Source organism: Sphaeramia orbicularis, chromosome 17 (genome assembly GCF_902148855.1).
Source record: "Sphaeramia orbicularis chromosome 17, fSphaOr1.1, whole genome shotgun sequence".
Lineage (NCBI taxonomy): Eukaryota > Metazoa > Chordata > Actinopteri > Kurtiformes > Apogonidae > Sphaeramia > Sphaeramia orbicularis.
The window spans coordinates 40,144,564-40,171,827 of record NC_043973.1 but is presented as its reverse complement, the minus strand read 5'-3'; the positions used below and the strand labels follow the sequence as shown (position 1 = coordinate 40,171,827).

The 27,264-nt window shown below is 35.9% G+C and overlaps 1 protein-coding gene across 1 annotated transcript in view; it reads left to right on the top strand.

The window, feature by feature from the left end:
• LOC115437408 (probable G-protein coupled receptor 158) overlaps positions 1-27,264 on the top strand; it is a 97,258-nt gene that overhangs the window by 50,657 nt on the left and 19,337 nt on the right. The window contains exons 6-8 of the mRNA XM_030160633.1: positions 3,658-3,896; positions 15,805-15,943; positions 24,886-24,991. Of these exons, the coding sequence (XP_030016493.1) occupies positions 3,658-3,896; positions 15,805-15,943; positions 24,886-24,991 (484 nt within the window). The remainder of the gene's footprint in view (positions 1-3,657; positions 3,897-15,804; positions 15,944-24,885; positions 24,992-27,264) is intronic.

Sequence of the window (27,264 nt, the reverse complement as noted above, 5' to 3'; positions counted from 1 at the left end):
AGTTAAATATGTGGCTGACAGGCTGAACTGACTACTGTTCAGTTTTCTCCACTGTTCTTCTCTTCAGGTCCAAATGGAAGCTTAGAAAAGTGTGTGTAGTTTTACATCCACGTCATCCATATGCAGAAGGAAGGTGTTTATTTAACCTTAACCTTATTTGTAGGGATCGGAATCAATAAGAATTTAACAATTCCGATTCCATTATCGATTTTGCTTATCGATCCGATTCCTTATCGACTCTCTTTGAATGAGGGAATAAATGACTACAAATGAGTTTGTTTGCATCAACTGTCTTTTATATTTGGATCTATGCACAGTAACTCTAACATATACAACATGTACAAATAACAATAAAAGATGATGCTGGGGGGGGGGGGGGGGGCATCATACAGTGAAAATGAAACTTAAGACACTTTATTAACCCTTTCATGCATGAATTATGACTACCTAAATCAAGATTTTTATTTTCCTGAATGTTTTTCTTCCTCTTTAGACATGAATAAAACAATGTGATTGAATTTTTTTTAGGATTCTATTTTTCATGGAGTTACAAAAATGTCCATTCAGCTGGACACCATGCATTTAATTTTTGAAGCAAATAAACATGTATTTACTGATATACTGAGTGAAAACTATGAAATAAAATAATTTTTAATGCTGCGAATCTGATGTTTCCTCACATTTCAACATACTATAAAAGTAGTTATTACTCACTCAGATAATATGCGACAAAAAAAAAACTTTTTGTTTTAAAAGAAATTTAAATTACAGTCTAATACCAATTAGCAATTGATTTACACTCAAATATGTTATTGCAGATCAGGTTTAGCAAGAACAGGAACAGTAATGGTATGAATTGTAATGTATGGGGTGTTGCATAAGCATCCACTGTGTTGGTTGATATGAAAGTAAAACCATTAAATCCATGAATATTCAAGAGAACAGCTTTGAATAGCTGCCCACTGTAGTGACCACTATGCATGAAAGGGTTAATTCCTCTATGTCTCCTGCTGTTTTGCACTTCATTTTCCTTTTCCTTACCTTTGGAAACTTTTGAGGGGGCAGGACGTTTATTGCCCCCCCCACCCCCACCCCGAACCAGGCCCGAATACTATAGTATACTAGTGTACTAAATACTATACTCCATACTTTGGAGCGTTTCTAACTGGACACCATGTTGGCTACGTTCTGAACCAAAACAATGCAGCATATGTGTGACATCATCACGCATGCACAACGAAGGCGGAATCAATAAGCTGAATCATTAAGCGGGCAGGAAAACAATTCCAAGGAATTGAGCTACTGGGAATCGGTTCTCAAAAAGAACCGGCTCTCGATTCCCATCCCTATCTATTTGTATAATATTCCTAACATATAACCTCATTATAGCTGACATTAACGCCCAATGAAAATATGATTGGATCAGTGGTTGTAAACACTTTTTTTTCCTGACAAGCTGGTCTGTCCGTTTGAAAGTAAAGGATTGAAACACTAACGACAAGTAAACAGCAGCAAAGTAATTGAATGGTTCCTCCAGAATAGAAATAACAACATAATTTCACAAGACACACAAGATCATGTTGTGTCACTGTCCTGTAAAAACCATGAAGCTCTAAAAAGGACACTTTGAAAGAGAAACAGCTCTGTGTTCAGTTTTTACTTGAACAATGTTTAATAAAGTTACATTCTGACAATAAACTGAACTAACTGCATATCTAGATGGAGATATTTTTATTATATACCCTGTCGACATATAACTTTTTTTTTTTCATTAGATTTAAATTAATCTGGTTTCTGTCAGTTGTGTTGAATTTTGATGCCATTTTGTTGCTCAGTAAATAGTTTTCACCTTATAAATAGATGACCACTGCCTACATTCTATCACATACTGTACTTAAAAAAAAGTTAATATTCTGAGTGGTTTTATTCTGGAAAAATAAAGAAATGTGTGCACTCATTCTCCACTCAGATACACTATTTCAGCACCAAAACAGACAGGAACCTTTATATTAATTAATGGGACAAAAATATATGTGTACCTGTGCTTTTCCAGCCTGTTCCTATTTATTAAAATGGGAAAATTATTATATAAGAGTAAAATAGGGGTGTCATTAGTGGAAGTAAGAAAGAAAGAAAGAGAAACAGCTCAGTTTTTACTTGAGTGACGTATAATAAAGTTACATTCCAACAATAAACTGAACTAATTGCATATCTAGATGGAGATATTTTTATTATATACCCTGTCAACATATAACTTCTTTTTTTTCATTAGACTTAAATTAATCTGGTTTCTGGCAGTTGTGTTGAATTTTGATGCCATTTTGTTGCTCAGTAAATAGTTTGCACCTTATAAATAGATGACCACTGCCTACATTCTGTCTCATACTGTACTTAAAAAAATGAAAAGTTAATATTCTGAGTGGTTTTATTCTGAAAAATAAAGAAATGTGTGCAGTCGTTCTCCACTCAGATACACTATTTAAGCAGCAAAACAGACAGGAACCTATATATTAATTAATGGGGAAAAAATATATATATGTGAACCTGTGCTTTTCCAGCCTGTTCCTATTTATTAAAATGGGAAAATTATTATATAAGAGCAAAAGATGGGTGTCATTAGTGGAAGTAAGAACGAAAGAAAGAGAAACAGCTCAGTTTTTACTTGAGTGACGTATAATAAAGTTACATTCCAACAATAAACAGAACTAACTGCATATCTAGATGGAGATATTTTTATTACATACCCTCTCGACATATAACTTCTTTTTTTCATGAGATTTAAATTAATCTGATTTCTGTCAGTTGTGTTGAATTTTGATGCCATTTTGTTGCTCAGTAAATAGTTTTCACCTTATAAATAGATGACCCCTGCCTACATTCTATCTCATACTGTACTTAAAAAAAGTTAATATCTGAGTGGTTTCATTCTGGAAAAATAAAGAAATGTGTGCAGTCGTTCTCCACTCAGATACACTATTTAAGCAGCAAAACAGACAGGAACCTTTATATTAATTTATGGGGAAATATATATATATATGTAAATATACATATATATATATATATATATATATATATATATATATATATATATATATATATATAATATATATATATATATATATATATATATATATATATATACACACACCCCTATAGGCCCTCATTTCAGGATGTGCAATGATGCCAGAGACATTATGCAACAATTGAATACAATCATGTGTGAAATTGATTACAGTGTGTTTGAGGACATTCAGGACAGTTGTATTGGGGTATTTCCAGAAGTAGAATACCTCATATAAAAAACTTATACACAAATGAAAAAGTGGTCCTTAACTTTTTTTGAGTAGTGTGTATATATATATATATATATATATATATATATATATATATATATATATATATATATGTGTGTGTGTGTGTGTACCTGTGCTTTTCCAGTCTGTTCCTATTAATTAAAATGGGAAAATTATTATATAAGAGCAAAAGATGGGTGTAAGAAAGAAAGAATAAAAAAAGAAACTCTCCTGTTTTACACATCATCATTTCACTGAACTCTATGACACGAGCACTCAGGCTACTGCTGTCCTCCTCCTCCTCCTCCTCCTCCTCCTCCTCCTCCTCCTCCTCCTCCTCCTCCTCCTCCTCCTCCTCTTTTAGGGTGTTGAAGGTGTTTCTGTCGCGTACGGCCCAGAGGACACCGTACATGACCAGCTGGCGTGTCCTGCGGCTGCTGGCGGTCATTCTGCTGGTGGTGCTGTGGTTTCTGGTGGCCTGGACCTCGGCCGTGTGCCAGAACCCTGAGCTGAGTCGGGCCCTGATCTCTGCAGGACTCACTCCAGAGGGGCTACAGTTCAGCATGTGTCTGCTCGACCGCTGGGACTACATGATGGCTGTTGGTGAGAGTGTATTTCAGTTTTCTCTATTTCTGTACCTCCATGTCATGCGGAGTGCTCTCAAAACTCGGCTTGAAATTGAAACTATTGCAGAAATATCTTTAAGGGTAATATCAGTAACAGCTGCAAGACACTGCCTTAAAAAAAAGCATGGATCCCAATGGACTTTCACAGAACTTTTACAAATCCTAAGTAATTTTATTTATTCATTTTTTTCTCGTAGGTGTCATTCTGGTCTCATTTTCTGTATTTCAACCTTCTAAGTGCACTGGTGGTTTGTAAATTACTCTTATGATACAAATATTTTAGGGGAAATAGAAAGCTTTTATATTTGACATGTTGACTGTGCTGACTTGGACTTTTATTGAAGAAAATAAATAATAATTATTTTTCTTACAGCTTTGCTATGATTTTGCAAAAGAAGTTGCACTGACAAGGCCAATTAATTTTGTAATGCCTCTTGAAGTTTTATTAATAAGAGTTTAGCAATGGAATAGAATAGAATAGAATAGAATAGAATAGAATAGAATAGAATAGAATAGAATAGAATAGAATAGAATAGAAAATTGATAGAAAAGGTAGAAATTTGTCTTTGGCTCTCCAAAATTAAGCATCCAGTAGTAAAACATGAGATAAAACATCTTTTTATCCAATCCAATTCAATTCAGTCCAATCCAACTTTATTTGTAAACCACTTTAAAAAATGTGTTAAAATCTTGTGTTAAAATCACAAAAAAAATATTAAAAAACAAAAAAAAGTAAGATTCAAATAAATAAATAATAGCTCACCCATTACTCCAAATTTGGAGTAATTTAATTTATAATTCTATTTAAATAAGGTCACTTTTGGCTCCAAAAAGTTAAGATGCAAGTAGCAAGTAGCTGCAGTAGGAAGAGGCAATGAAGCCGTTTTTTGTGTCTGTTACCGCTGTGGCCATAATGCAGCTGTTTGGAGCTCCACTTCCCACAATGCATGTTGCGACAAATTTCCGAAAATGCCCCATTGACCTACCAGCTCTGTTTGTAGACAAATAGATTGTTTGTGGTGGAGTACACTTTGAAATTGTTCACCGTGAGGGAAGAGATTCAGGTGAGTAATCAGGGAAAGACCTACAGATTTGTGATACTTCAGATATGACTGAGGTTTTACAGATTTGATGAAAAATTGGTGATGAAAGTCATACGCAGCTTTAAAGAAATGAAACATATTAATTTGTATTTGTATTTATTTATTTAGCACAATAAAAAACAGTGCAGGGAGGGAACGAAGCCCAAAGGGCTTGTACAGAGTTCTACTCCCGTCATCTACTATATATAAAAAATAGAATGTACAAACATAAGAAAACAATAATTAAACAACAAATAACAATATAGAAAACACTGAAAAAGTCAGGACAGGAGATGTTTTTCAGTGAGTTTTTGAAAGATGTAAATGACAATATAGACTTTAGAGACATGTCTAGATTGTTCCACAATTTAGGACCTCTAAATAAAATATTAAATTGATGACCAGATGTTCGACAGAAGGGTAAATGAAGATTGTCGCTATGTCTAGTTGAGTATAAATGTAAATCGGATGAAAAACTAAAAAAAATTATGAAAAGTATCCGGAAGATCTTGCTTATTATTGATAACTTGTGCACAAATAAACCTGAGTGATAAACACTGAGTTCATGAACAGGTGGTATTGAATAGAACGGGTAGTATTGAATAATCACTGTGGTAATTATCCTATGGAAGGATCTTATCAGAGTATAGGCCTAGTATATGTATAATGTAATGTATTCTGTAGCTCTAAGCAGGTCCATTAAATCCACATTATGTCATCAGAGTCTTCTCAGCCTTTTTTTTTTTTTTGTTTCCTTAAGATGAAGCCATAGCTACAGGTTTTAATCATGGATCTCAGACTAAAACTGGCCACTTCAGCATTCAACTACTGCATTAACCCATAAAGACCCAAACAGCCATTGGCAAACAATACCATCTACTGATCTAAACTGTTTAATACCTGTTGTTCCACTAATCCTATCAATACATGCAAATAATTGTTGTAAAATACAGTTTGTCATCTTTTCATGGTTATCAGATATGACCCATTTGGATGTTCAGAGGCTGCGTAGTTACTGTGGAAACACCGTCATCTTCTACAACATTGATTCACCAGTAAAACCCATGGAGTTGGATCAATGACAGTGGATGGACACACTGGGTTTATGTTCAGTTAATGATATAATTTGTTGAAAAAGTCATGTTTTCTTCATTTTTCTCTGTTATGTTCTATGTTATGTTCTCTGTTATATTATGATAATCAACTTTATTCTGAGCTTTAATGAACATCTGCATGATCAGTGAATTAAATATGGAAAAATACCAGATTTTCATGGAAAAATGCAAAATACACAGGATTATATTACAGTAAATGGTGATGAATAACTTAAGAAAGGTTAAATAGAAGGAAAAATTAATTTGAAAAGTAGCACTGGGTCTTTACGGATTAAAGTTAAATATTTCTGCTTTTTTTTTTTTTTTTTCTGTACCTCCATTACTAACATTTCCATCATACCAAACAAAAGAATCCAAAAAGCCACCTTTGTGGAACTGCCCCTTCGCTGAATGGCTTTCCTTTTTTTGACAATCAGCTCAGTCACCGTGTAATTTCCTCTAACTGCAGCACTTTTAAAGATTGAGTTTCAGTTGAAAAGTAGCCGTGGGATAAAAGGACAGATTGAGGGTTTGGTGGAAAAATGGCAGAGTGGTATTTCATTTTGGTTTTAATGTTAAATGATTGTTCTAGTGATGTATTTAATCATTTTATTTTTCATTTGAGTAAGACTAAAACCTACACTTAGTCGTTCTGATACATATTTATTTGTGCTCCAAATGAAAATGTTCTCCTAAATCACACTACATAAATTCAATACCAAAATAAAAAAAGGCAGTGTTGGCAAACATGGAAAAAAATGTGTTTTGTAATCTTCTTTCTGGCTCTGTTGCTCTTTCTGCTGCGTGGTGAGCTCACTGAAGTTTGTGAGGAATATTGGCTGCATGCTGGCTCGCTGTGAGTGGTAGAAAGTCCTGGGGCTCCAGTGAAAGCTCGGTCAAAAGGTAAACAGGCCGCTATGGTCCAGAAATTGATGGATATAGAAAGGTGAAAAACACCATTCTCCATCCTCATGAAGGTTTTGAGTTGTGTACCTGCTTTATTTGACGTCATGCACTGTGGACAGATCTTCATGTCTTCTGTGCTCATGGTGCAGATAGTTTGAACAAGAAAAAAAGAGTGCGATGTCGTTAACCCGTTAAGACCCAGTGTTACTTTTTTGCAGTTCCTGAATGAATTTTTCTCTCTATTTAACCTTTCTTAAGTTATTTCTCAACATTTTTTGTAATATTACTCTCTGTATTTTACATTTTTCAATGAAAATCTCATATTTTTCCATATTTCATTCACTGATCATGTAGATGTTCATAAAAGCTGATTGTAAGAGGGGTCGGCAACCTTAAAAAACTCAAAGAGCCATTTGGACCCGTTTCCCACTGAAAAGAAAACACCAGAAACCACAAAACCATTTTGACTACTAAGATGAACATAAGACTACATATATCGTTTCTTTACTTTAATGCTATGTATGTATTGATAGATAGATAGATTTATTAGATGGATGGATGGATGGATGGATGGATGGATGGATGGATGGATGGATGGATGGATAGATAGATAGATAGATAGATAGATAGATAGATAGATAGATAGATAGATAGATAGATAGATAGATAGATAGATAGATAGATAGATAGATAGATAGATAGATAGATAGATAGATAGATAGATAGATAGATAGATAGATAGATAGATAGATAGATAGATTACTTCTATGCCTTTTGAACAGATTCAGCACTGGACAGTCGGTTCTTAGACCTGTTACATTTGCGACCAACACATCACTAATCAGAATACAGGCTTTAACATTGTTCATTAACAAATGGAACTGATGATTTAATGCTTTTGCCATTATCTTATTGAGGGACAAAAAATTTAATAATATAATAATAATTTACTTTTATGTTAAAAGATTGCCATAATCTTCAAATTCAGAATTACATTTAAAAAAAACTAACAAACTAAAATGAAATTAATTTAAATTAGATACTTATTGTTCATGTTCCCAAAGCCACAGTGAGCTGCAGCAGAGGGATGAAAAAGCCACATGTGGCTCTGACCTGTGTCCATCCACTGTCACTGATCCAACTCCATGTGTTTTACTGGTGAATCAATGTTGTAGAAGATGACGGCGTTTCCATGGTAACTACGGAGCCTCTGAATGTCCAAATGGGTCATATCTGATGACCATGAAGAGATGAAAAACTGCATTTTACACCAATTATTTACATGTATTGATAGCATTAGTGGATCAACAGGTACTAAACATTTTAGATCAGTAGATGGTATTGGTCCCTAGTGACTATTTGTGTCTTTATGGGGATTCTCGATTCCCATCTCTAACCCATAAAGACCCAGTACTACTTTTGTGGTAGTTCTCAAATTAATTTTTCACACTATTTAACGTTTCTTAAGCATTTCATTACCATTTATTGTATATTATCTTCTATATTTTGCATTTTTCACAGTAAATATGTATTTTCCTGTATTTAAATTGCCATATATAATTTAGATGTTCAAGAAAACTCAGAGTAATTTCAGAGGTCACTATATCAGGTATCTATATTTTTGTTTTTTCAGCAAATTTATCATTAACTGAGCATAAACCAAGTGTGTTCATCCACTGTTGTTGATCCAACTTTATGGGTTTTAGTGGTATATCAATGTTGAAGAAGATGACGGTGTTCCCACAGTAACTACAGAGCCTCTGAACGTCCAAATGGGTCATATCTGATGACCATGAAAAGATGACAAACTGTATTTTACGCCAATTATTTACATGCATTAACAGGATTAGTGGATAAGCAGGTACAAACCAGTTTAGATCAGTAGATGGCAGTGGTCGTCAGTGACTGTTTGTGTCTTTATAGGGATTCTCAATTCCGATCTCTAACCCATAAAGACCCAGTGCTACTTTTGTGGCAGTTCCCAAATAAATTTTTCTCTTTATTTAACATTTCTTAAGTAATCTATCACCATTTATTGTGTATTATCTTCTGTATTTTGCATTTTTCACTGTAAATCATATATTTTCCTGTATTTAAATTGCCATATATAATTTAGATGTTCAAGAAAACTCAGAGTAACTTCAGAGGTCACTATATCAGGTCTCTATATTTTTGTTTTTTCAGCAAATTTATCATTAACTGAGCATAAACCAAATGTGTTCATCCACTGTTTTTGATCCAACTCCATGGATTTTAATAGTATATCAATGCTGTAGAAGATGATGGTGTTTCCACGTTCACTATGGAGCCTCTGAACGTCCAAATGGGTCATATCTGATGACCATGAAAAGATGAAAAACTGTATTTTACACCAATTATTGACATGTATTGATAGGATTAATGGATCAACAGGTATGAAACAGTTTAGATCAGTAGATGTATTGGTCGCCAGTGACTGTTTGGGTCTTCATGGGTTAAACAACATTTTGAAATATCCATGGTCTTACGCAAGATTCATCTGTCGAGTGCCAGATTTCTTTTTTATGACGCTTTCATTTTTTTTACAACCGGGAATTTATAACTGTGTCACCTCAACGAGCACAAAGAGAGATAGCATTGGCGAAAAGTTGCAGGTGGTGTCTTTCTAGTATCCTGGATGGCCTCGCGTGTGCAGCCTCTTAAAGACAGATTGGTGAGGCAGGAGGCAGTGATGGGCACCTCTGTGAAGCCGCTCTGACAGCAGGGGAGAGTAATCCTGTTTGGAAAGAGCGAAAGGATGGATCCCTGAGAGATGCTTGGTCTGAAAAACTGATAGACGGGGCAGACTTGAGAGAGAAAGAGAGAGAGAGAGAGAGAGACAAAGAGATGGAAGTGGAAGGGAAGAGGAGAGCGAGCCTGTGAAGTATGAAGCTTTTAGGGATGAGGGCAACGATGCAGAGAGTTTTCCACCAGCTGAGGAAGGACTTGAGAGCAAGAAAAGAAAGAGGGGGGAAAAAGAGGACAGCAGCTAAGGACACTCTGGAGACAGGAAAGAAGAACAGGAAGTGTGTGCGTGTTGACAGCTACGTACAAACACATCACAAAAGGAAACTTATCGAGCACGGCAAACCCCTCTGCTTGTGTTTTCACATGTGTGTGAGAGTCGATGGGAGCCGGTGTGCGTGTTCTAGACAAGATAGAAAATGAGGGGAGCCCTGCTGTTCTGTATGACAGCCAGTGAGAACACGCTGATGCTGCCGAAGCTGCGTTGAAGAACATGGAACCCCCCCCTGCAAAGCTGCTTTAGAGGATTTGAACAACGCACAAACTGTCGTGCGCGTCAAGCTCGCCAAGATTAATCTAATTACTTTTCTGTGTTTTTGCATGTGTTTGTCACAATGCTGACAAGAGAACACGTGTTTGTCGAAAACGGCATAAATCAACCCCATTTGCACGTAGAAACCGAGCTGAGACAGTACTGATAATGTCAGCAATAGGCAGGGAATCTGAATCTACAATTAATCTGCATTAGGTGCAATTGTTATCCTTTTCCACTTGCATGCAGCTCTTCATGCATTCCAATTCAGAGGCGAAGTACCATGTAATTAGCGATGATTTATAGACTACATCTACTCATGAATATTAATGCACTATAATCACTGTATAGACTTTGTGGACTCATGCCAACACAGTCATTGGTTGACTTCTTGGTGCTGTTCGCTGTTTGCTAAGTAAACCACATGCTCCTATACAGGCTGTATAAAAAAAAAACTATACATTTTGAAAACTTACCCCCAAATCCACATTTGATAAATTTTGGAATTTTCATTTATGGATGTCAGTAGGTAGGGGATTGGTGGATATTTGTCCACATTTACAGACCCAGGTTTTCATGCATGAGTGAGCAGGGGCAAATTGCGCAATCCAAGTTAAAACTGGTTTGTGCGAAGTAGCGGTGGAATTTAAATCCAATCAAAGGTCATGGGAGGGGACAATGGGCATCCATCTTGTTTTCCACAAAATTGCCAGGTTATAGCATTAACACTTTGGTCACCATGTCAATTTCATTTCTTTCCCCATGGCAGCTGTTCCTGCCTTTCAAAGTTAATTCAACTTGTTTAGGCCTGAAAATGTCACTGAGGACAGGACAAGTTAGGGTTAGGGTTAGGTGTTAAAGCTGTAATCTGGCAATTTTGTGGAAAACAAGATGGATGTTCATTGTCCCCTCCCATGACCTTTGATTGGAGCATTAACACCAAACCCTAACCCTACCTTGTCCTGTCCTCAGTGACATTTTCAGGCCTAAACAAGTTGAATTAACTTTGAAAGGCAGGAACAGCTGCCATGGGGAAAGAAATGAAACTGACATGGTGGCCAAAGTGTTAATGCTGTAACCTGGCAATTTTGTGGAAAACAGGATGGATGCCCATTGTCCCCTCCCATGACCTTTGATTGGATTTAAATTCCACCGCTACTTTGCACAAACCAGTTTTAACTTTGATTGCGCAATTTGCCCCTGCTCACTCATGCATGAAAACCTGGGTCTGTAAATTTGGACCAATATCCACCAATCCTACCTACTGACATCCATAAAATAAAATTCCAAAAATTACCAAATGTGGAACTGGGGATAGTTTTTTTTTTTTTTTAAATGTATAAAAAAAATTTTATACACCCTGTAGAATGTATCAGAAAAAGGCCCTCAAACAGAATCTATATTCAGTGTTACTAAGCTGAAAATATGTTGTTTTTTTCCCTTGGCAATAGTCTATTATCATCCTGTTAGTCTGTGCCTGAAAGCTGTAAACATACAAGATGTATTAGATTCCTTGGAAACACAATTTCATACCTCCAAAATGCCACCTGCCTAAAGGAATCCTTTTCATCACTTTCCAAAATAATTACTATTGATTCTTTCCAGCCACTGTGCTTTTTATTCCATTCATTACAATGGCAATTTAGATGGTAATGAGCTATCTCTTCAACGTATTCTCAAATAAGTTGAAAAGTTTAAATGTGTTTTCTGTGTAAATCACAATAAAACCTTGTTGAGGTAACAAGAGGTCAACAGCAGTCATTACACACACATAGAGGGAACGGTGCTAAAAGGGGAAACAGCAAAAATTGACATTATGAGTTTGTCTTAAAGGTGGAGTAAGCAATTTCAGCAATTGTGCAAGAATAGAAAAAAGGAATCTTTCCTTTCTGTGCCATTTCATTCTCCCTGTCCTGAATTTCCTCTGCTGCTATTGTGTGGATGAATCAGAATCACTGTGGCTCTGTTCACATTTGGTATTAACATGCATTTTTACCTCCATTTTTTAGTCTAATGTGTTTTATTGAAAAATGATAAAATGTAGGACAAAAAAAACTGTCTTTTTGCACAACAACAAAATACAAGGACTAAAAAATATAAACAGATGCACAAAAAGAGGCTGTTAACAAACCCTCTCCCATTCTGCTCATGAGAATAGAAAATAATGCAAATAAAAAGACCACAGAACATAAAATGATTAAAGTCATACTTCCTCTCACTCCTTTTCCAATATGCAAATGAGGTCATATTTTGTTTTCAAGTATATGTAAAAGTTTTTCATGTTTTCTTGCAATCTGTTTTATTTCTAAGGCAGTGTTTTTCAACCTTGGGGTTGCGACCGCACATGTGGTCGCCTGGAATTCAAATGGGGTCACCTGAAATTTCTAGTAATTGATAAAAATAAAAATGACTAATAATAAATAACTACTAAAAAAACTGTTTAATGATTCAATATATATTTCATTATAATTAAAACACTGCACACTTTTCCTAAAAAAAAAAATCAAGTTTAAAAAAAATGCAGGATATAATATCTGAGAGGGTATATCTTGATTGACCCGATCATGTGACCACATACGTTATTACAATTCAACCTGCCCAGACACAGTCACAGTCAGAAAACCGGACCAAACAGAGTATATGTATGTATATTATACATTATATAGACTAAATGTCATCTAAAATTAACGTTTATTTGCAACATAGTATAGCAAACTATCACATGATAAAAAAAAAAAAAAGTATTTTAGCAAAAAAAAAAAAACTCTTAGTTTTGAATGTCTGGGGTCACCAGAAATTAGTGATGTCAAAATCTCTTCAATTTTCTTCAAAATCAATTATTTACTTATAATAATAATATAATGTAGACCACATCTCTATGACAACTTTGACCACTACACTTGTTTAAAGAACTTAGTCATAGTTGGATCTTGAAGGGTTGAAAACGTATTTGTGATTATATGAACTGGAAGGATTTTAGGACATTTTCTTTTTTGGCAAAAAAGCAAAATGGTAATTACCAGATGTCTTTAAAACATAATATATCAACGTTAGTGTGTGAAAAAATCAGTATCATGCAGAGGATGTCTTTTTAAAATGTGGCTAATGTCAGGTTCCAGCTCAAACCAGTCACAGTCCTGAACTGAGACACATCCAGGACTGTCACAGTTTAGAAAAAAGCAGAAGTTACAGGTTTTCAGAGCATTTCTTTCAATAAAATCACTAAAACACACAGTGGAAATGCTTCATTTTAACCCACAGTTGTGCATTAAAAATCTTACCATGGGTTCACTGTGCAGTAAAAATATCCCAGTCAGGGTTTTACTATTATATCCCATATTTTGGATTTGTATTACTGAAAGATATGTGGAAGCAGAAAATCAGAACTGAGCAATATAAGACTATCAGAATGTAGTAATGATGGGAAGCTCAGAACATTTTAAGAATCTAGATCAGGGGTGTCAAACTCATTTTAGTTCAGGGACCACATCCAGCATAATATGATATAAAGTGGGCCGGACCAGTAAAGTAATATAAACAATAGGACAAGAATTTTCAAGTGAAAAAAGTAAATTCTGTAAAATAAAAAAATATACTTAAATGTGCTTAAATATCCTACAATACACACAAAAATACACTTAATTATGCTCAAAAATCCTACAATACACGCAAAAATACATTTAAATATGCTTAAATATCCTACAATACATGGAAAAATACACTTAATTATGCTCAAAAATCCTACAATACATGCAAAAATACACTTAAATAAGCTTGAATATCCTACAATACACGCAAAAATACACTTAAAAATGCATACATATTCTACAATACATGCAAAAATATACTTAATTATGCTCAAAAATTCTACAATACATGCAAAAATACATTTAAATATCCTTACATATCCTACAATACACACAAAAATACACTTAAAATTCTGTAATTAAAATGTTTACATCTACAAATTGTACTTGAACATAACATGAACAAATATGAACAACCCGAAAATTCTTTAGTAAAATAAGTGCAATGTTAACAATATTACGCCTTAGTTTATCATTTATACATGTGAATCACAACTTAGAGATCACAGTGGATCTATAAATACACAAAACATTAAATAACAGGGAGAATATTATTAAAATTCCTCATACTTCTCTTAAGACATTTCAGATATTCACATTTTTTTTTAAAAGACTTGTCTGTAAATGTGAGCATTTTTGTATAATTTAAAAATTTTCACACTAAAACAAAGAGACAAATTTGCAGTTTTCATTATTTATAGTTTATTATGATAGTATTTTACTGTTCTGATCCACTTTAGAATTAACTGACCTAAAATTATTTTAACATCCTTGATTGTTAATATTTGTTTATGCATTTGGCAGATGCTTTTTTCCAAAGCGACTTACAGGGGAAAACCAATCAAATCACTCAATCGATCAAATTTTATTTATATAGCACCAGATCACAACAAAAAAGTTCTCTCATGACACTTTATATAGAGTTGGTCAAAACCAGACTCTAAGCCAATTTACAGAAACCCAACAGAATCCTCCAGGAGCAAACACTTGTGACTGGTGACAGTGGCGAGGAAAAACTTCCCTTTAACAGCAGAAACCTGGAGCAGACCCAGACTCCTGGAGGATGGACGTCTGCCTTGACCAGTTGGGGTTAAAGAGAGAGGGTAAAGAAAGAGAAAAAAAGAGAGAGCGATAGAGATAGAGACTGGGGGAGAGGGGGAGAAGAGGGGAGTAGGGGAAGACACATGGAGGCAATTGTGGTTAAGTGAGTGATGATGATGAAGGCAGGACCACCGCAGCAGGTCCAGAGATAATCCTGGGAAAATCTGTGATAATCCTGGGAAAAACCTTATTAAAATATTTAAAATGGAATGTCTGACAGTGCTAGGACAGGAAGTGCTCTCTGAAGAGCTGGGTCTTCAGGAGCTTCTTGAAGATAGGCAGGGATGCCTCTGTTCTCGTAGTGCTCAGTAGAACGTTCCACCAACGTGGAACGACCCATGAAAAGAGCCTGGATTGTCTTGTACAAGGTCTGGGGACCACCAGACAACGTTCCCCAGATGAGCAGAGTGGTCGTGGGGCAACATAAGTTTTTATCAGTGCACCTAAGTAGGTAGGAGCAGACCCACTGAGAATTTTGTAGGCTAGGATTAACGATTTGAATTTGATTTGAATTTTTAATATTTTTAGTGTAATTTTTGTATTTCACAAATTCATCCCATGGGCTGGATTGAACCCTTTGGCGGGCCGGATTTGGCCCCCGGGCCTTATGTTTGACACCCCTGATCTAAATTATTCTGAGTCACACACTGATAGGATCTGGGCTGTAGGAGTCACTTCAGTCATTTTTTCCTGAGAGAGAGAGAGAGATATTTGGAACCCCATAACTAAAAATGACTTTGAACTGCACTGATTTACTAAAATAGTTCCACCAGTCTTTCCGTTACAGTGTCCTAACCCACCTTTTTCCCCTGTTGCTCAGCGGAGTTCCTGTTCCTGCTGTGGGGCGTGTACCTATGCTATGCCGTCCGCACCGTGCCCTCGGCGTTCCACGAGCCGCGCTACATGGCCGTAGCTATCTACAATGAGCTCCTGATATCCGCCATCTTCCACATCATAAGGTGGGTGGAGAACAAACTCTCCTGCTCTGACTTCATACTGATTATTTTCCCAACCTGACAACACAAAACAACGAGGGACTTCGACAACTTTCCCCCTTCCAGCACAAAGTGTTGTTTAATCATAATTACAGAGATATTTTCCTGTTATTGCCAGCATTACAAGCTCTGAACATGTCACATGAAAGGCAGAGAGTCCTCCCACCCCACCCTCTTTCATCAGGGAAATGAACCGTGTCAGCAGAGCACCTGGGTAAGCCACTTGAAAGGAGGTGTTAAAAAAAAAAGTCTTCCCCAAGCAGAAACACAGCGCAGATCGACTCTGTCAGGGCCCAAAATAAACTCTCTGAGCGCGATGTAACTGGATTCTGTCTCCGTCAGTCTGTCGCAGAGATGGAGAGTAAATGCTCTGCTTGGATTAACAGTCGTAATTGTCAGATTTCTTGTCTGAATTGGTCGGCAGTGGATTTTACATCAAGAGCAACTATTTAATATTATCTGTGCTGGGGAATAAATACTACGTTTAACGCCAAAATAAATGCATTTACGATTACTAAGCAAAATGTTGGAGGTTACATTACAAGGATTAGTTCCAACTGTATTCTCTTTGGTTGAAAATAAAAGTATATAGTATAAAATCTCTTAATTTTTTCTGGCATATTTTTAGACAAAATGGATAAGCAAAGCCATTAGAACAAAGTTGTATTCAAGTTTTTAGGTCTTTTCAATTTTACTGCTGAGTTAAGAGCATTTTTAGGTCTGATGGACTATTGGCAGGGGCACCACTACCTATTGTGGGCCCCATGAAAGGTACACATTGTGGACCCTTTCATAAAATTCAGTATCTTGTCGATCACTCGGGGGGGGGGGGGGGGGGGGGGGGGCAGTCTATACATAATGTCACTTCTGCTAGCATGAAAACAAAACTGAAACTTAACATACTTTCAACGTCCAACTCCTGACTTCTGTGCCTCTCTTATACAGCGGATCTTAAACAAAATATTCACAACTTCTATCCTGTATCCCCTGGACCCCCTCCACTGCTCTATGGGCCCCCCACAAGAGCTGGGGCCCATGAATTTGTCATGTTTACCCCCCTTTATCGGCATCCCAGACTATTGATATTAGTTGGCGTCTGAACGTTGTCCGTAAACAATTTTTCAAGAGTCTTCTTCTCCAAAACGTTAGTCAGAATAATTTGATATTTGTTGTGGAACATCTCTGGGGTAAGGTCTACCAAGTTTGCTCAAAGAATTGGGAAATACTGATTTTTGAATTTTTTATGAATTTTTGAAATAAACGCCATATTTTGGTGACATACTGTATTTCAAAGTGCTATAACTTGAAAGATAGGAGGTCACATATGGGCTTTCATTTGGTGCCATGACCTTTGACCTTGAGTGACCTTGAAAGGTCAAACGAATGCCAATTAATGTCTTTAAATATGCCATTGGACAATAGCACCCTTGGCCCTATTTTTTGAAGAAATGAACTGTGGAGAACAAATAAAATTGTAAGTAGGTTTATTATACACTGTTGCACATCAAGATGGAATAAAATAATTCTACCCCTTCTCATGAAGGACTTGTGACAATGTGATTTATTCTGGATAGATTAAGTGTAACTGGGACTCAGTCTGTAATCATTAACCTGATCAAAGGTGATTAATGATGTGTATAAATAGGAATAAAAAGAGGAATGTGTCTGAAAAGAAAATTATTCAAACTAAAACCAGTGATAAAAGTACTCTACTAACTGGAGTTAAACTAAAAACTGAAGTTTAGAAAAATGAAAATGAGCATTTAAGAACAGTGTAAGATTATAAGAGGGTATGCATTTCATAAAAAGTATCTTTAAGTCACTTTTGTGCAGATAGTTGCATCAAAACATTAACCCCTTCTATTTTGTGCACACCTAGTGATGCCCTGTTACTATTTCCTGTTTGTTTGGGGGTTTTTTTGTTTTTTTATTATAGTATTTAACATTTCCTCACAAAGAGATAGCGAATATGAGGCGTCTACTTAATCAGAACATTCCTATTTTACTGGACAGGACCGAAAATAACCTGAAGTTAGAAAAGGAGAACAGAATCCCAAACCTAAAGTATCATTAGATTTATGCACAGTTACAAAGTGGAGAGAAGTTCACAGAAGTGATGGCAAGATCCTCCTCCTCTTTTTTTTTTTTTTTTTTTGTTGGAAACCCCTGGGATGCATATCTTCTTAACCGTGTATGCTGCTATATTTCTCACACTGCAGTCTTTTTGAAATGTAAAGAAGGAGTGTTCCACTTTTTGAGACAATAGCATGGTATCATTTAGCAGAGAGAACATGAAACCTACACATTATAAGAAAACTATAGACTCTTCTGCTTTAAACAGCCTTCGTGGCCATTTGATTTTCCATATTTCTGTGTCTGTGAAGTTTATTTGAATGTTTGTTTGTCTGATCAGGGAAGAACTGCATCCCTGTGGTAGGGATGATAAAACTTTTACAAGACTCTTAAACTAAAGTGTAGTTTCTCCAACCTGTTTCAATGGGAATACAACCAGTTACGCGACTTTTACAGAGCACCTTCAGGAGCCACGGGCAAAAAATTCTATTTGTCACACTTACTCTGATAAAACTCTACTTGATTGAATTTTCTTTCATTTAAGCAACGGCCTATTGTGCACAGTGGGACAAAAAGGAAAAAGATCACATCCTCTTAATCTGCTGAGAAACTGAAAAGTCCAATGGGTACACCTTCATCAGTGGGGTGAGACTGTTATAAATCAAGCTGTTCTCGCTCGCTTGGGAATAAAACATTAAAGGTTTTTTTTTTTTTTTGGTAAGCTGACAGAGTCAGTCTGCTGCTGTGGTCTGGAGATAAGACATGGCTTCGGGATGTAGTGTGTGTGTGTGTGTGTGTGTGTGTGTGTGTGTGTGTGTGTGTGTGTGTGTGTGTGTGTGTGGTGTTGATACATACACACAAATATTCTGCTGCGTACATATACATGAATGTGAATATTATTATCAGAAGTGATGACAAAGAGGCCTCCAACCTCTGAACCACCTTGGAGAATTTCTCTACGCCGAGTAAACACACATTATCTCATCTGGATTCTTAGTCTCAAACAGTGTTGTCCAAGTTACTTCCAAACTGTAATCCATTACAGATTACTTGTTACTGTTATTTAAAAGTAATTCCTTACCTTACAATATTACTGTCACAGAATTGTAATGCGTTACACGACTCCTGTATTACTTATGAGTTACATACAGACTCTCATCATAAATGGTGCATGCGCAGTAGATGTTGTATGAGTATGTTCAAACAGGGGGCGTGGCACCGAGGATGCAGTACATAAATCTGCAATTGATAAAGAATTCTATCTAGTCATAGAAACGTTAGCTTACCATGTCGTTGCTGATCACAGGGATCATGTTGACTAGCTTCTTAAAGGGGTCTATTTTGCTAAACCCACTTTTATTAGTCTTTGGTTCATTTATTTGTGTATTTGGACCCTAATAGTTCATACAGTTTGAATTTGAACCCTCCAGGTGCTGCAAAGCTATCTTTATATTCATTTAAGCAAAAATTGAGTGGATTTCTACCAAGGTTATTATCGTTAACGAAAACGAACGAAATGACGAAAACTAAAATTGAAAAAACATTTTCGTTAACTGAAATAAATAAAAACTCTAATTAAAAGAAAAAAACGATAACTAACTGAAACTGTATTGTGAGCTTACAAAACTAACTAAAACGTATAAAAATTATGGATACAATTCCCTTCGTTTTCGTCTCTGTCAATGTCGGATTGATATGAAATTAATTTATTTCACTTCAGCAGTTTGAGCTGGTGACACCATACGACACTTCACAGTCTGTCATGTCTGGTCATTTGTGGTTTCCAGTCGTCTTCTGGTCCCCACTGTACCTGGAACATACAGACTAAAGCTGGGACACAGCAGCACAGTCCTGTCTGGGGTTTACTGTAGTGATACATGGGTCGGGGTTTTTTTGGTTTTTTTTGGCGTACCGTGTGTGTGCGCGTGAGTGACAGACAGAGCTGAGCTAAAGGACAGTCAGTGTTGAACTAGCATCCAGGTTAAAACTGGAGAGTTTATCACCATGAAAAGGCCTTCCAAGCCCTGAACTGCACAGTTTAGAAGAGGAGAAAAGAGGAGGATGAAAACTAATCCAATTACAGAGGTATGGAACCTGTTATAATGTTAAAAAACGTTTGATGTTACTAGCTACAGCTAGCTGAACTGAACTGAAGCAAAGTTGGCTAATAATGGAACTGGAGATGATTAAGAGATGAGAGATCTGCTAAGGTGTAGTTTACTGATGATGAACTGGGTTATATATGTTTATAAGTGGTTTATATATGTTTCTGTCTGCTTTAACTGCTGGTTAGCTGGTTTATAATATGTTCCTATCTGCTTTAACTGCTGGTTAGCTGGTTTATATATGTTTCTATCTGCTTGAACTGCTGGTTAGCTGGTTTATATATGTTTCTATCTGCTTTAACTGCTGGTTAGCTGGTTTATAATATGTTCCTATCTGCTTTAACTGCTGGTTAGCTGGTTTATATACTGTATGTTTCTATCTGCTTTAACTGCTGGTTAGCTGGTTTATATATGTTTCTATCTGCTTTAACTGCTGGCTGCTTTGTGCATCTCCTCTCATGCTTTGCACATCTTCGCATTGTTTCACGTAAGTGACGTTGTGTATGGATTGCACCCCACCTCAACCTGCTATAGGGAATTTATACATTGTACGGTACATTGTGTCTCTGCTCAGTCCATGAGCCGCCCTAACCCGACCCCCAAATAAAGTGTCCAGGGTAACACATATCCACACCTCACTAATTTCTTTGAATAGGATGATGAGGAAGATAAAATATATGAAATAACTAAAACTAATACTAAAACTAAACTAAACTAAACTAAACTAAACTAAAACTAAGCATTCAGAAAAAAACGATAACTAATAAAAACTAACAAACCTGCTCTAAAAACTAATTAAAACTAGCTGAATAAGAGAAAAAAAAGTCAAAACTAATTAAAACTAAACTATAATTAAAAATCCAAAACTATTATAACCTTGATTTCTACAACCCGTTTCAATTCCTGCTTAATTTGTTACGCCTATAACTAGTTACATCACGACATTTGCACATGTAAGGTCAAGACTTCCAATGAACATTTCTCTGAGTATGACATAATTGTTTATCAGCAGCAGCGGTTGTAGGAAAAATAGGACCAATGGCCCTGTAGCTTACCGGCACTTCCTATCTCTTATAATGGGGAAATTTTTCAAAGTCGCACCAAATCCAGAATCAGAGCCGGATCCAAATAATTTCACTAACTTTTGTTGACATCAGCATAAAGAAGCTGTATAACAAGTTTGAAGTCAATTGGAATTGTAGTTTGGGAGAAGAAGACGATTGAAAGTTTTATAACGCATGACAGATGCAACCGCCGGACGACGAATGACGACAATAGCTTACAGCCTATCGGCCGGTAAGCTAAAAACTGAAAATATGTCCAAACTTCGAACTGATTACCTAAAATGTTCAGTTGTTGGTTGAACTGAACAGAGCAGCACAGCCAACAACCTGGGGGGGGGGGGGCGGGGCATGAAGTGGCTCATGTGCATTTAAAGGGCCAGCGCTCAAAACCACCTTTCTGGTGTCATTAGTCAGAAATAGGGCTGAAGATGGACCTGTGGAGTTGAATTAATGAAGAATTCAGACCCAAGCAGAGCATTTACAGTTTATGTAGACCACAGGGAAATGTTTTAAAATGCATAATTCCATTTAAAAAAAGCAAAATATCACTCCTTTAAAGCAGGGTTAGGGTTAGTAATGAGCATACGTCCATGTGGACAATGTTATGTCTTCTGCCGTCTTCACCCATTGGCTGAACACCAACAGGAAATAGAACTTTCCTGTTGCATTTTTTATTCCGTAAGGTCTCACGGTCTTGCTGATTTTTTTGTTTTGTTTTGTTTTTTTTCATTTCAGCAATTAAATTATGGGAAAAGGGTGTGTTGTAACGCAAGCGCTATTGAACATGGACGGAATAAAATATTACTGAAAATTGATTAGTAATGCCTTACACTACTGCGTCACAGCAAAAAGTAATCAGTTACTGTAATGCATTACTTTTATAATGTGTTACTTCCAACACTGGTCTCAAAAAATACAAAATAACAGATACACACATAGAAAATCTTTTTAGACTCCAGTCAGGAAACACAATGTCCTATTTGATATTACTTCAACAATAGCATTGATTCATCTGTCAGAATCTTCTGTTAGTTGTTGAAAATTGATCCAAAAACATAGCCACAAAGAGCCCATTCAGTGTTTTGTGTAGTTTTCACATTCTCCAGCAAGGATTTAGATTTGATTACCTGCACTGGTGTTTGTGAATGCAACACCAACTGTGATTTGAAAGAGCTACGATAATAGAAGTAACAGCATCAAGTGTTTGTAAAAAACAAAAAAAAAAAAACAAAAAAAAAAAAAGAAGCGGCACGCTCCCAAAATTGCAAGTGTGTGGTTTGACATAGATTGTGCATTTCTAGATGGAGTCAGTAGTGACAGAAAGAGGACGGCGTTTCCTTTGCAAAATTACTCGATTTGCTAATGGCAGCAGAAAAAAAAGTCTCGACTCTGCTCTGTGACCTTTTCACATACAGCAAGCAATTTTTAAAACCTGACAGCTTGCAATATAGTTAGAAAAGTCACATTGGCAGATGGTTAAAAAACAAAACTATGTTTAGGAAAATGGCATGAGATAAGAAAATGAGAATTACAAACAGGCTGAAAACCATATGCAAATAAATTCAGCTTAGAGTTGTGTTACAGCCAGTGAAGGACAGCGCGGATATTTAATACAGACGCAGACAGTTGTTAATGAACTATGCGAATCAGGAACGAGAATGTTGTTTTAGTCTAGAGCAGGGGTGTAAAACATAAGGCCTGTGGCCCAAAACGGGCCCGCCAAAGGGTCCAATCCGGCCTGCGGGATCACACTGCAAAAATCAAAATCTTACCAAATGTATTTTTCTCATTTCATGTCCAAATATCTCATCACACTTGAAATCAGACATAATCACCTAAAGAGTAACTTTTTAGTGAGATATAAGAACTTATTTTTAGACAATAGATCTTGCAAATCTTATTCCAAGAAATCTTACCAAGATAATTTTCACTTATTCCATTGGCAATTTTTTTTTTTTTTTGCTTAATTCAAGGTTGTTGTTTTTTTCTTAATTCAAGCAACAACAACAAAAAAAAACTGCCAATGGAACAAGTGAAAATTATCTTGGTAAGGTTTCTTGTAATAAGATTTTCAAGATCTATTGTCATAAAATAAGTTCTTATATCTCACTGAAAAGTTACTCTTTAGGTGATTATGTCTTATTTTAAGTGTAATGACATATTTTGACTAGAAATGAGAAAAATACACTTGGTAATATTTTGATTTTCACAGCGTAAAGAACAGAAAGAGACCTCCCAGATGTGCATTCTAGAGTGGTGTCTTTTTTACTCCACAACACTTTCTTTATGTAGTTATATTAATTTGCTTTCTGAATCTTTCAATTTTAATCCTTGAGAGGGTCGAGGGTACACCTTGCACATGTCACCAGTCAAAGTAGATCACAGCTTTGATCGAATATGGGTTTAACCAGGTCATCGTAGGGCTGTGATGTACAGTCTCTTACATTAACACCTATGGGCCATTTAGAGTGATGAACATATATTTATCTTTACCAGTACATTCCATTGCTTAATTCAAACAAAAAACGAAATCCATATTTTTACCCCATTGTCAATGGTGTCATATTAGTGTTGCTACATTTATTTACAGTTATTTCATTATTCTGAAACAACATAAAGTGGACAGATGTTACTATGTGTACTTTAAGTAAAGTTTTAATAGACTATACCTCATCTGTAAGCATGATTACTCTCAGGGATTTTCATTGGCAATGGTATAAATTCCTATGATCCCACATTACCTCATGATATTATGCAGTTACTACTTGTTTTGCTGCCATTTTTAGAGGCACAAATTACATACTATGCACTTAAAGGCAACACACAATAGTAAAACTGAACCTATATCTTATATTATAGTACGTAGTTTACCTTTACCAGAGTGAGAATGTGAGAGTGAATGAATAATAGATCAATAATGTAAAGTGCTTTGGGTGCCTTGAAAAGCGCAATAGAAATGTAATCCATTATTATTATGATGATGATAATGATTACGATGATGATGATGATTATTATTACCTCCGCCAAGGAGGTTATGTTTTTGACAGGGTTTGTTTTGTTTGTCTGTTTGTTTGTTTGTTTGTTTGTCTGTCCGTTAGTGTGCAACATAACTCAAAAAGTTATGGACAGATTTGGATGAAATTTTCAGGGTTTGTTGGAAATGGGATAAGGAAGAAATGATTAAATTTTGGTGGTGATCGGGGGTGGGGGGGCCACGGGGGGGGGGCCACTGATCAGCCTTGGTGGAGGTCTGCGCTCTCCGAGTGCTTCTAGTTATTATTATTATCATCATTTGTTTACTATTGGGTGATGTGTTTGTGCAGCACCTCGTTGACAAAGTGTATCCGACTTCAGAAAACATTTGCACTATTGTTAAACTATGTAAGAAATCTACTGAATGCTTCTCAAAAGGGTGGAAATACTTTCAACAAACCGCTGCCTTTATCATGTTTGCACAGGTTTTCTCTGATGCTGTGACTTTTCAGAAGAGGGTTTGTACATTTCACCCTGTTCCACTCATCCATAGCTGCTTTGAGTTTGTTTGGATGTTTCTGAACACATTTTACAGACACAACAAGTGCTCAGTTCAACAGGCTTTTAAATGTAAACATCCAGGGGCTGCAGGTGAATGAACAGAACGTGTCCTGTCTGTGTTTCCCTGCAGGTTTTTGCTGGTGCCGGGGCTCCATCCTGACTGGATGCTCATGTTGTTCTTTGCTCACACTCATCTGACTGTATCTGTGACTCTTGGTCTGCTGCTCGTTCCAAAGGTAATACTTCATATTCCAGGTACAATCATGGAAACAAAGGTTTTTACCATGGATTTTGTTTGGACTGTGATTTATAAGTAAAACAGCAGTGCAACCAAAACCATCTACTGGTGTAAACCGTTTAATACCTGCGGATCCACTAATCCTATCAATACATGTAAATAATTGGTGTAAAATACAGTTTGTCATCTTTTCATCGTCATCAGATATGACCCATTTGGACATTCAGAGGCTCTAATGAATTTTCTACAACACTGATTCACCAGTAAATCCCGCAGAGTTTGATCAGTGACAGTGGATGGAGACACTTGGTTTATGTTCAGTTAATGATATATTTTACTGAAAAAGTCACTTTTTCTTCAGTTTTCTCTGTTTTTGATATAATAACCCTCAACTTGAATCTAATCTTTTATGGACATTTACATGATCAGCAAATTAAATAATGAAAAATACCTGATTTGGACTGAAAAAAATATAAAATGCAGAAGATAATATTATAATAAATGGTGATAAATCACTTAAAAAGGTTAAATAGAGAGAAAAACTTGTTTTAGAAGTGACACAAAAGTAGTACTGGGGCTTTATGGGTGAATTTACAGCTCAACAATAACATGGGAATATTTTAAAGGGAAACCAGTTTCTACAAACCAATGTAGCAAGTACAGTCACGCAAAAAAAATCATTAGACCATCAAAAGTCATCAAAAACAATGGTTATGCAATCAAGTACTAACTCCTATGTGTATCATGTGACTAAAACAGACAGAAAAGAAAACATGGAATGTCATGGAATAAAACATGGAATAAAAGCACTGTTTTTGTCAGTACAATGCCATAGATATCGATGTAAGAACTGAAGTGATTTTGGTTATTATTAAGAAAACCATGGAAAATGATCAGCTCTGAAATTAAACTATCAGCTTTTTTTTATTGTTATCATTATATTTGTCCAAATTTACCTTTAGTTGTACCAGATATTAAAATGAACAAAAAAATTGAAGAAAACAAGGGGTGGTCTAATAATTTTTTCTGTAACTGTATTTAGTGTGACCTCCATGTGCACTGAATGTGCCTTTGACTCTTTTGTTCAGACAATATGAGATTTATTGCATTCATTTTTTAGGTATTTTACACCAGGTTTCATTCAATACATGTCAAATTCTTCTTTTTGTATGAGTAACTACTTATCATGGGAGCAGAGCTTATATTAAATACTGACTTTAGCCTGTAGAAGCCACTTCACTCTAATTTTTATCTTTCTTCATCTTTTTATCCCTATATCACCAAACATATCTGATATATGAGTTTTGAAGCCCTCTACTTGATCAGTGTGATTTTTTTTTTTTCTTGAAAAACCTGATGGATATAATTAGATACATGCAATACACAGATAATCCACCAGGGGGAGGTTTTCATTCCCCAGAGGCCTTTCCAGTGACACTGCAAGACTGTCATGAATAAGGAAAGAGGCAGAACTTTGAAAATTTTGAAAAGGGAAAAATTAAAATTTGTTAGACATGATTGTGTTATATTATGTTTTTGTTTGTTCAAAAATAATAATATTTGAGCATTGAGACCCAATGTATCAAATATGATACAAAATTGAAACTCTTATGGAAATTGATATTTGGAAAAAAACATGTGGGGTTGTTCAGAAGGACCAATAAAGGCTCCAGTTTCAAAGAATTGGAATTTTCTGGCAAGGATTTAATGGTTCAGGCTTTACAGGGTTAATACTGTATGCATATTTTCTTGTTTTATTTTTACGAATGACACTGAGAAATAGATATATTGCTCATTACAACCCTGAAAACACTATAAGTGAAAGATAGCTAAAGACTTTTCCACAGTACTGTGCATATTGGCAGGTTTTCATTTGTTGGAATGTTTAGTTTATTAATGATTTCATGCAACAAACTTTGAGAATGAATGCAAAAATACTTGTTAAATATTACCTCTTGTAATGTGCATTAACTAAAGAGGCATTTTTATAATGTCTGCTGTTGTGCTATTATCTATATTCATGACAGGTCGTGCATCATGTGCTTTCTGGAACACACACAAATGGAGGCATATTCGCTTTAAATTCCTCCAAAGTGCGTTAGTGGTTATTGTAATTTAACTACACACTCCCTCGGGTGTCTTCATGTCCCGTCTCTCAAGTCTGAAGGAAAACATTTAATTCTCCTGCTGTGCGAGAAATGCAGTTCAACCTCATCGCTCTCCATTCCTTCATTTTGTCTTAATTAGGCACCTCAGAAGTGTGAGTCAGTC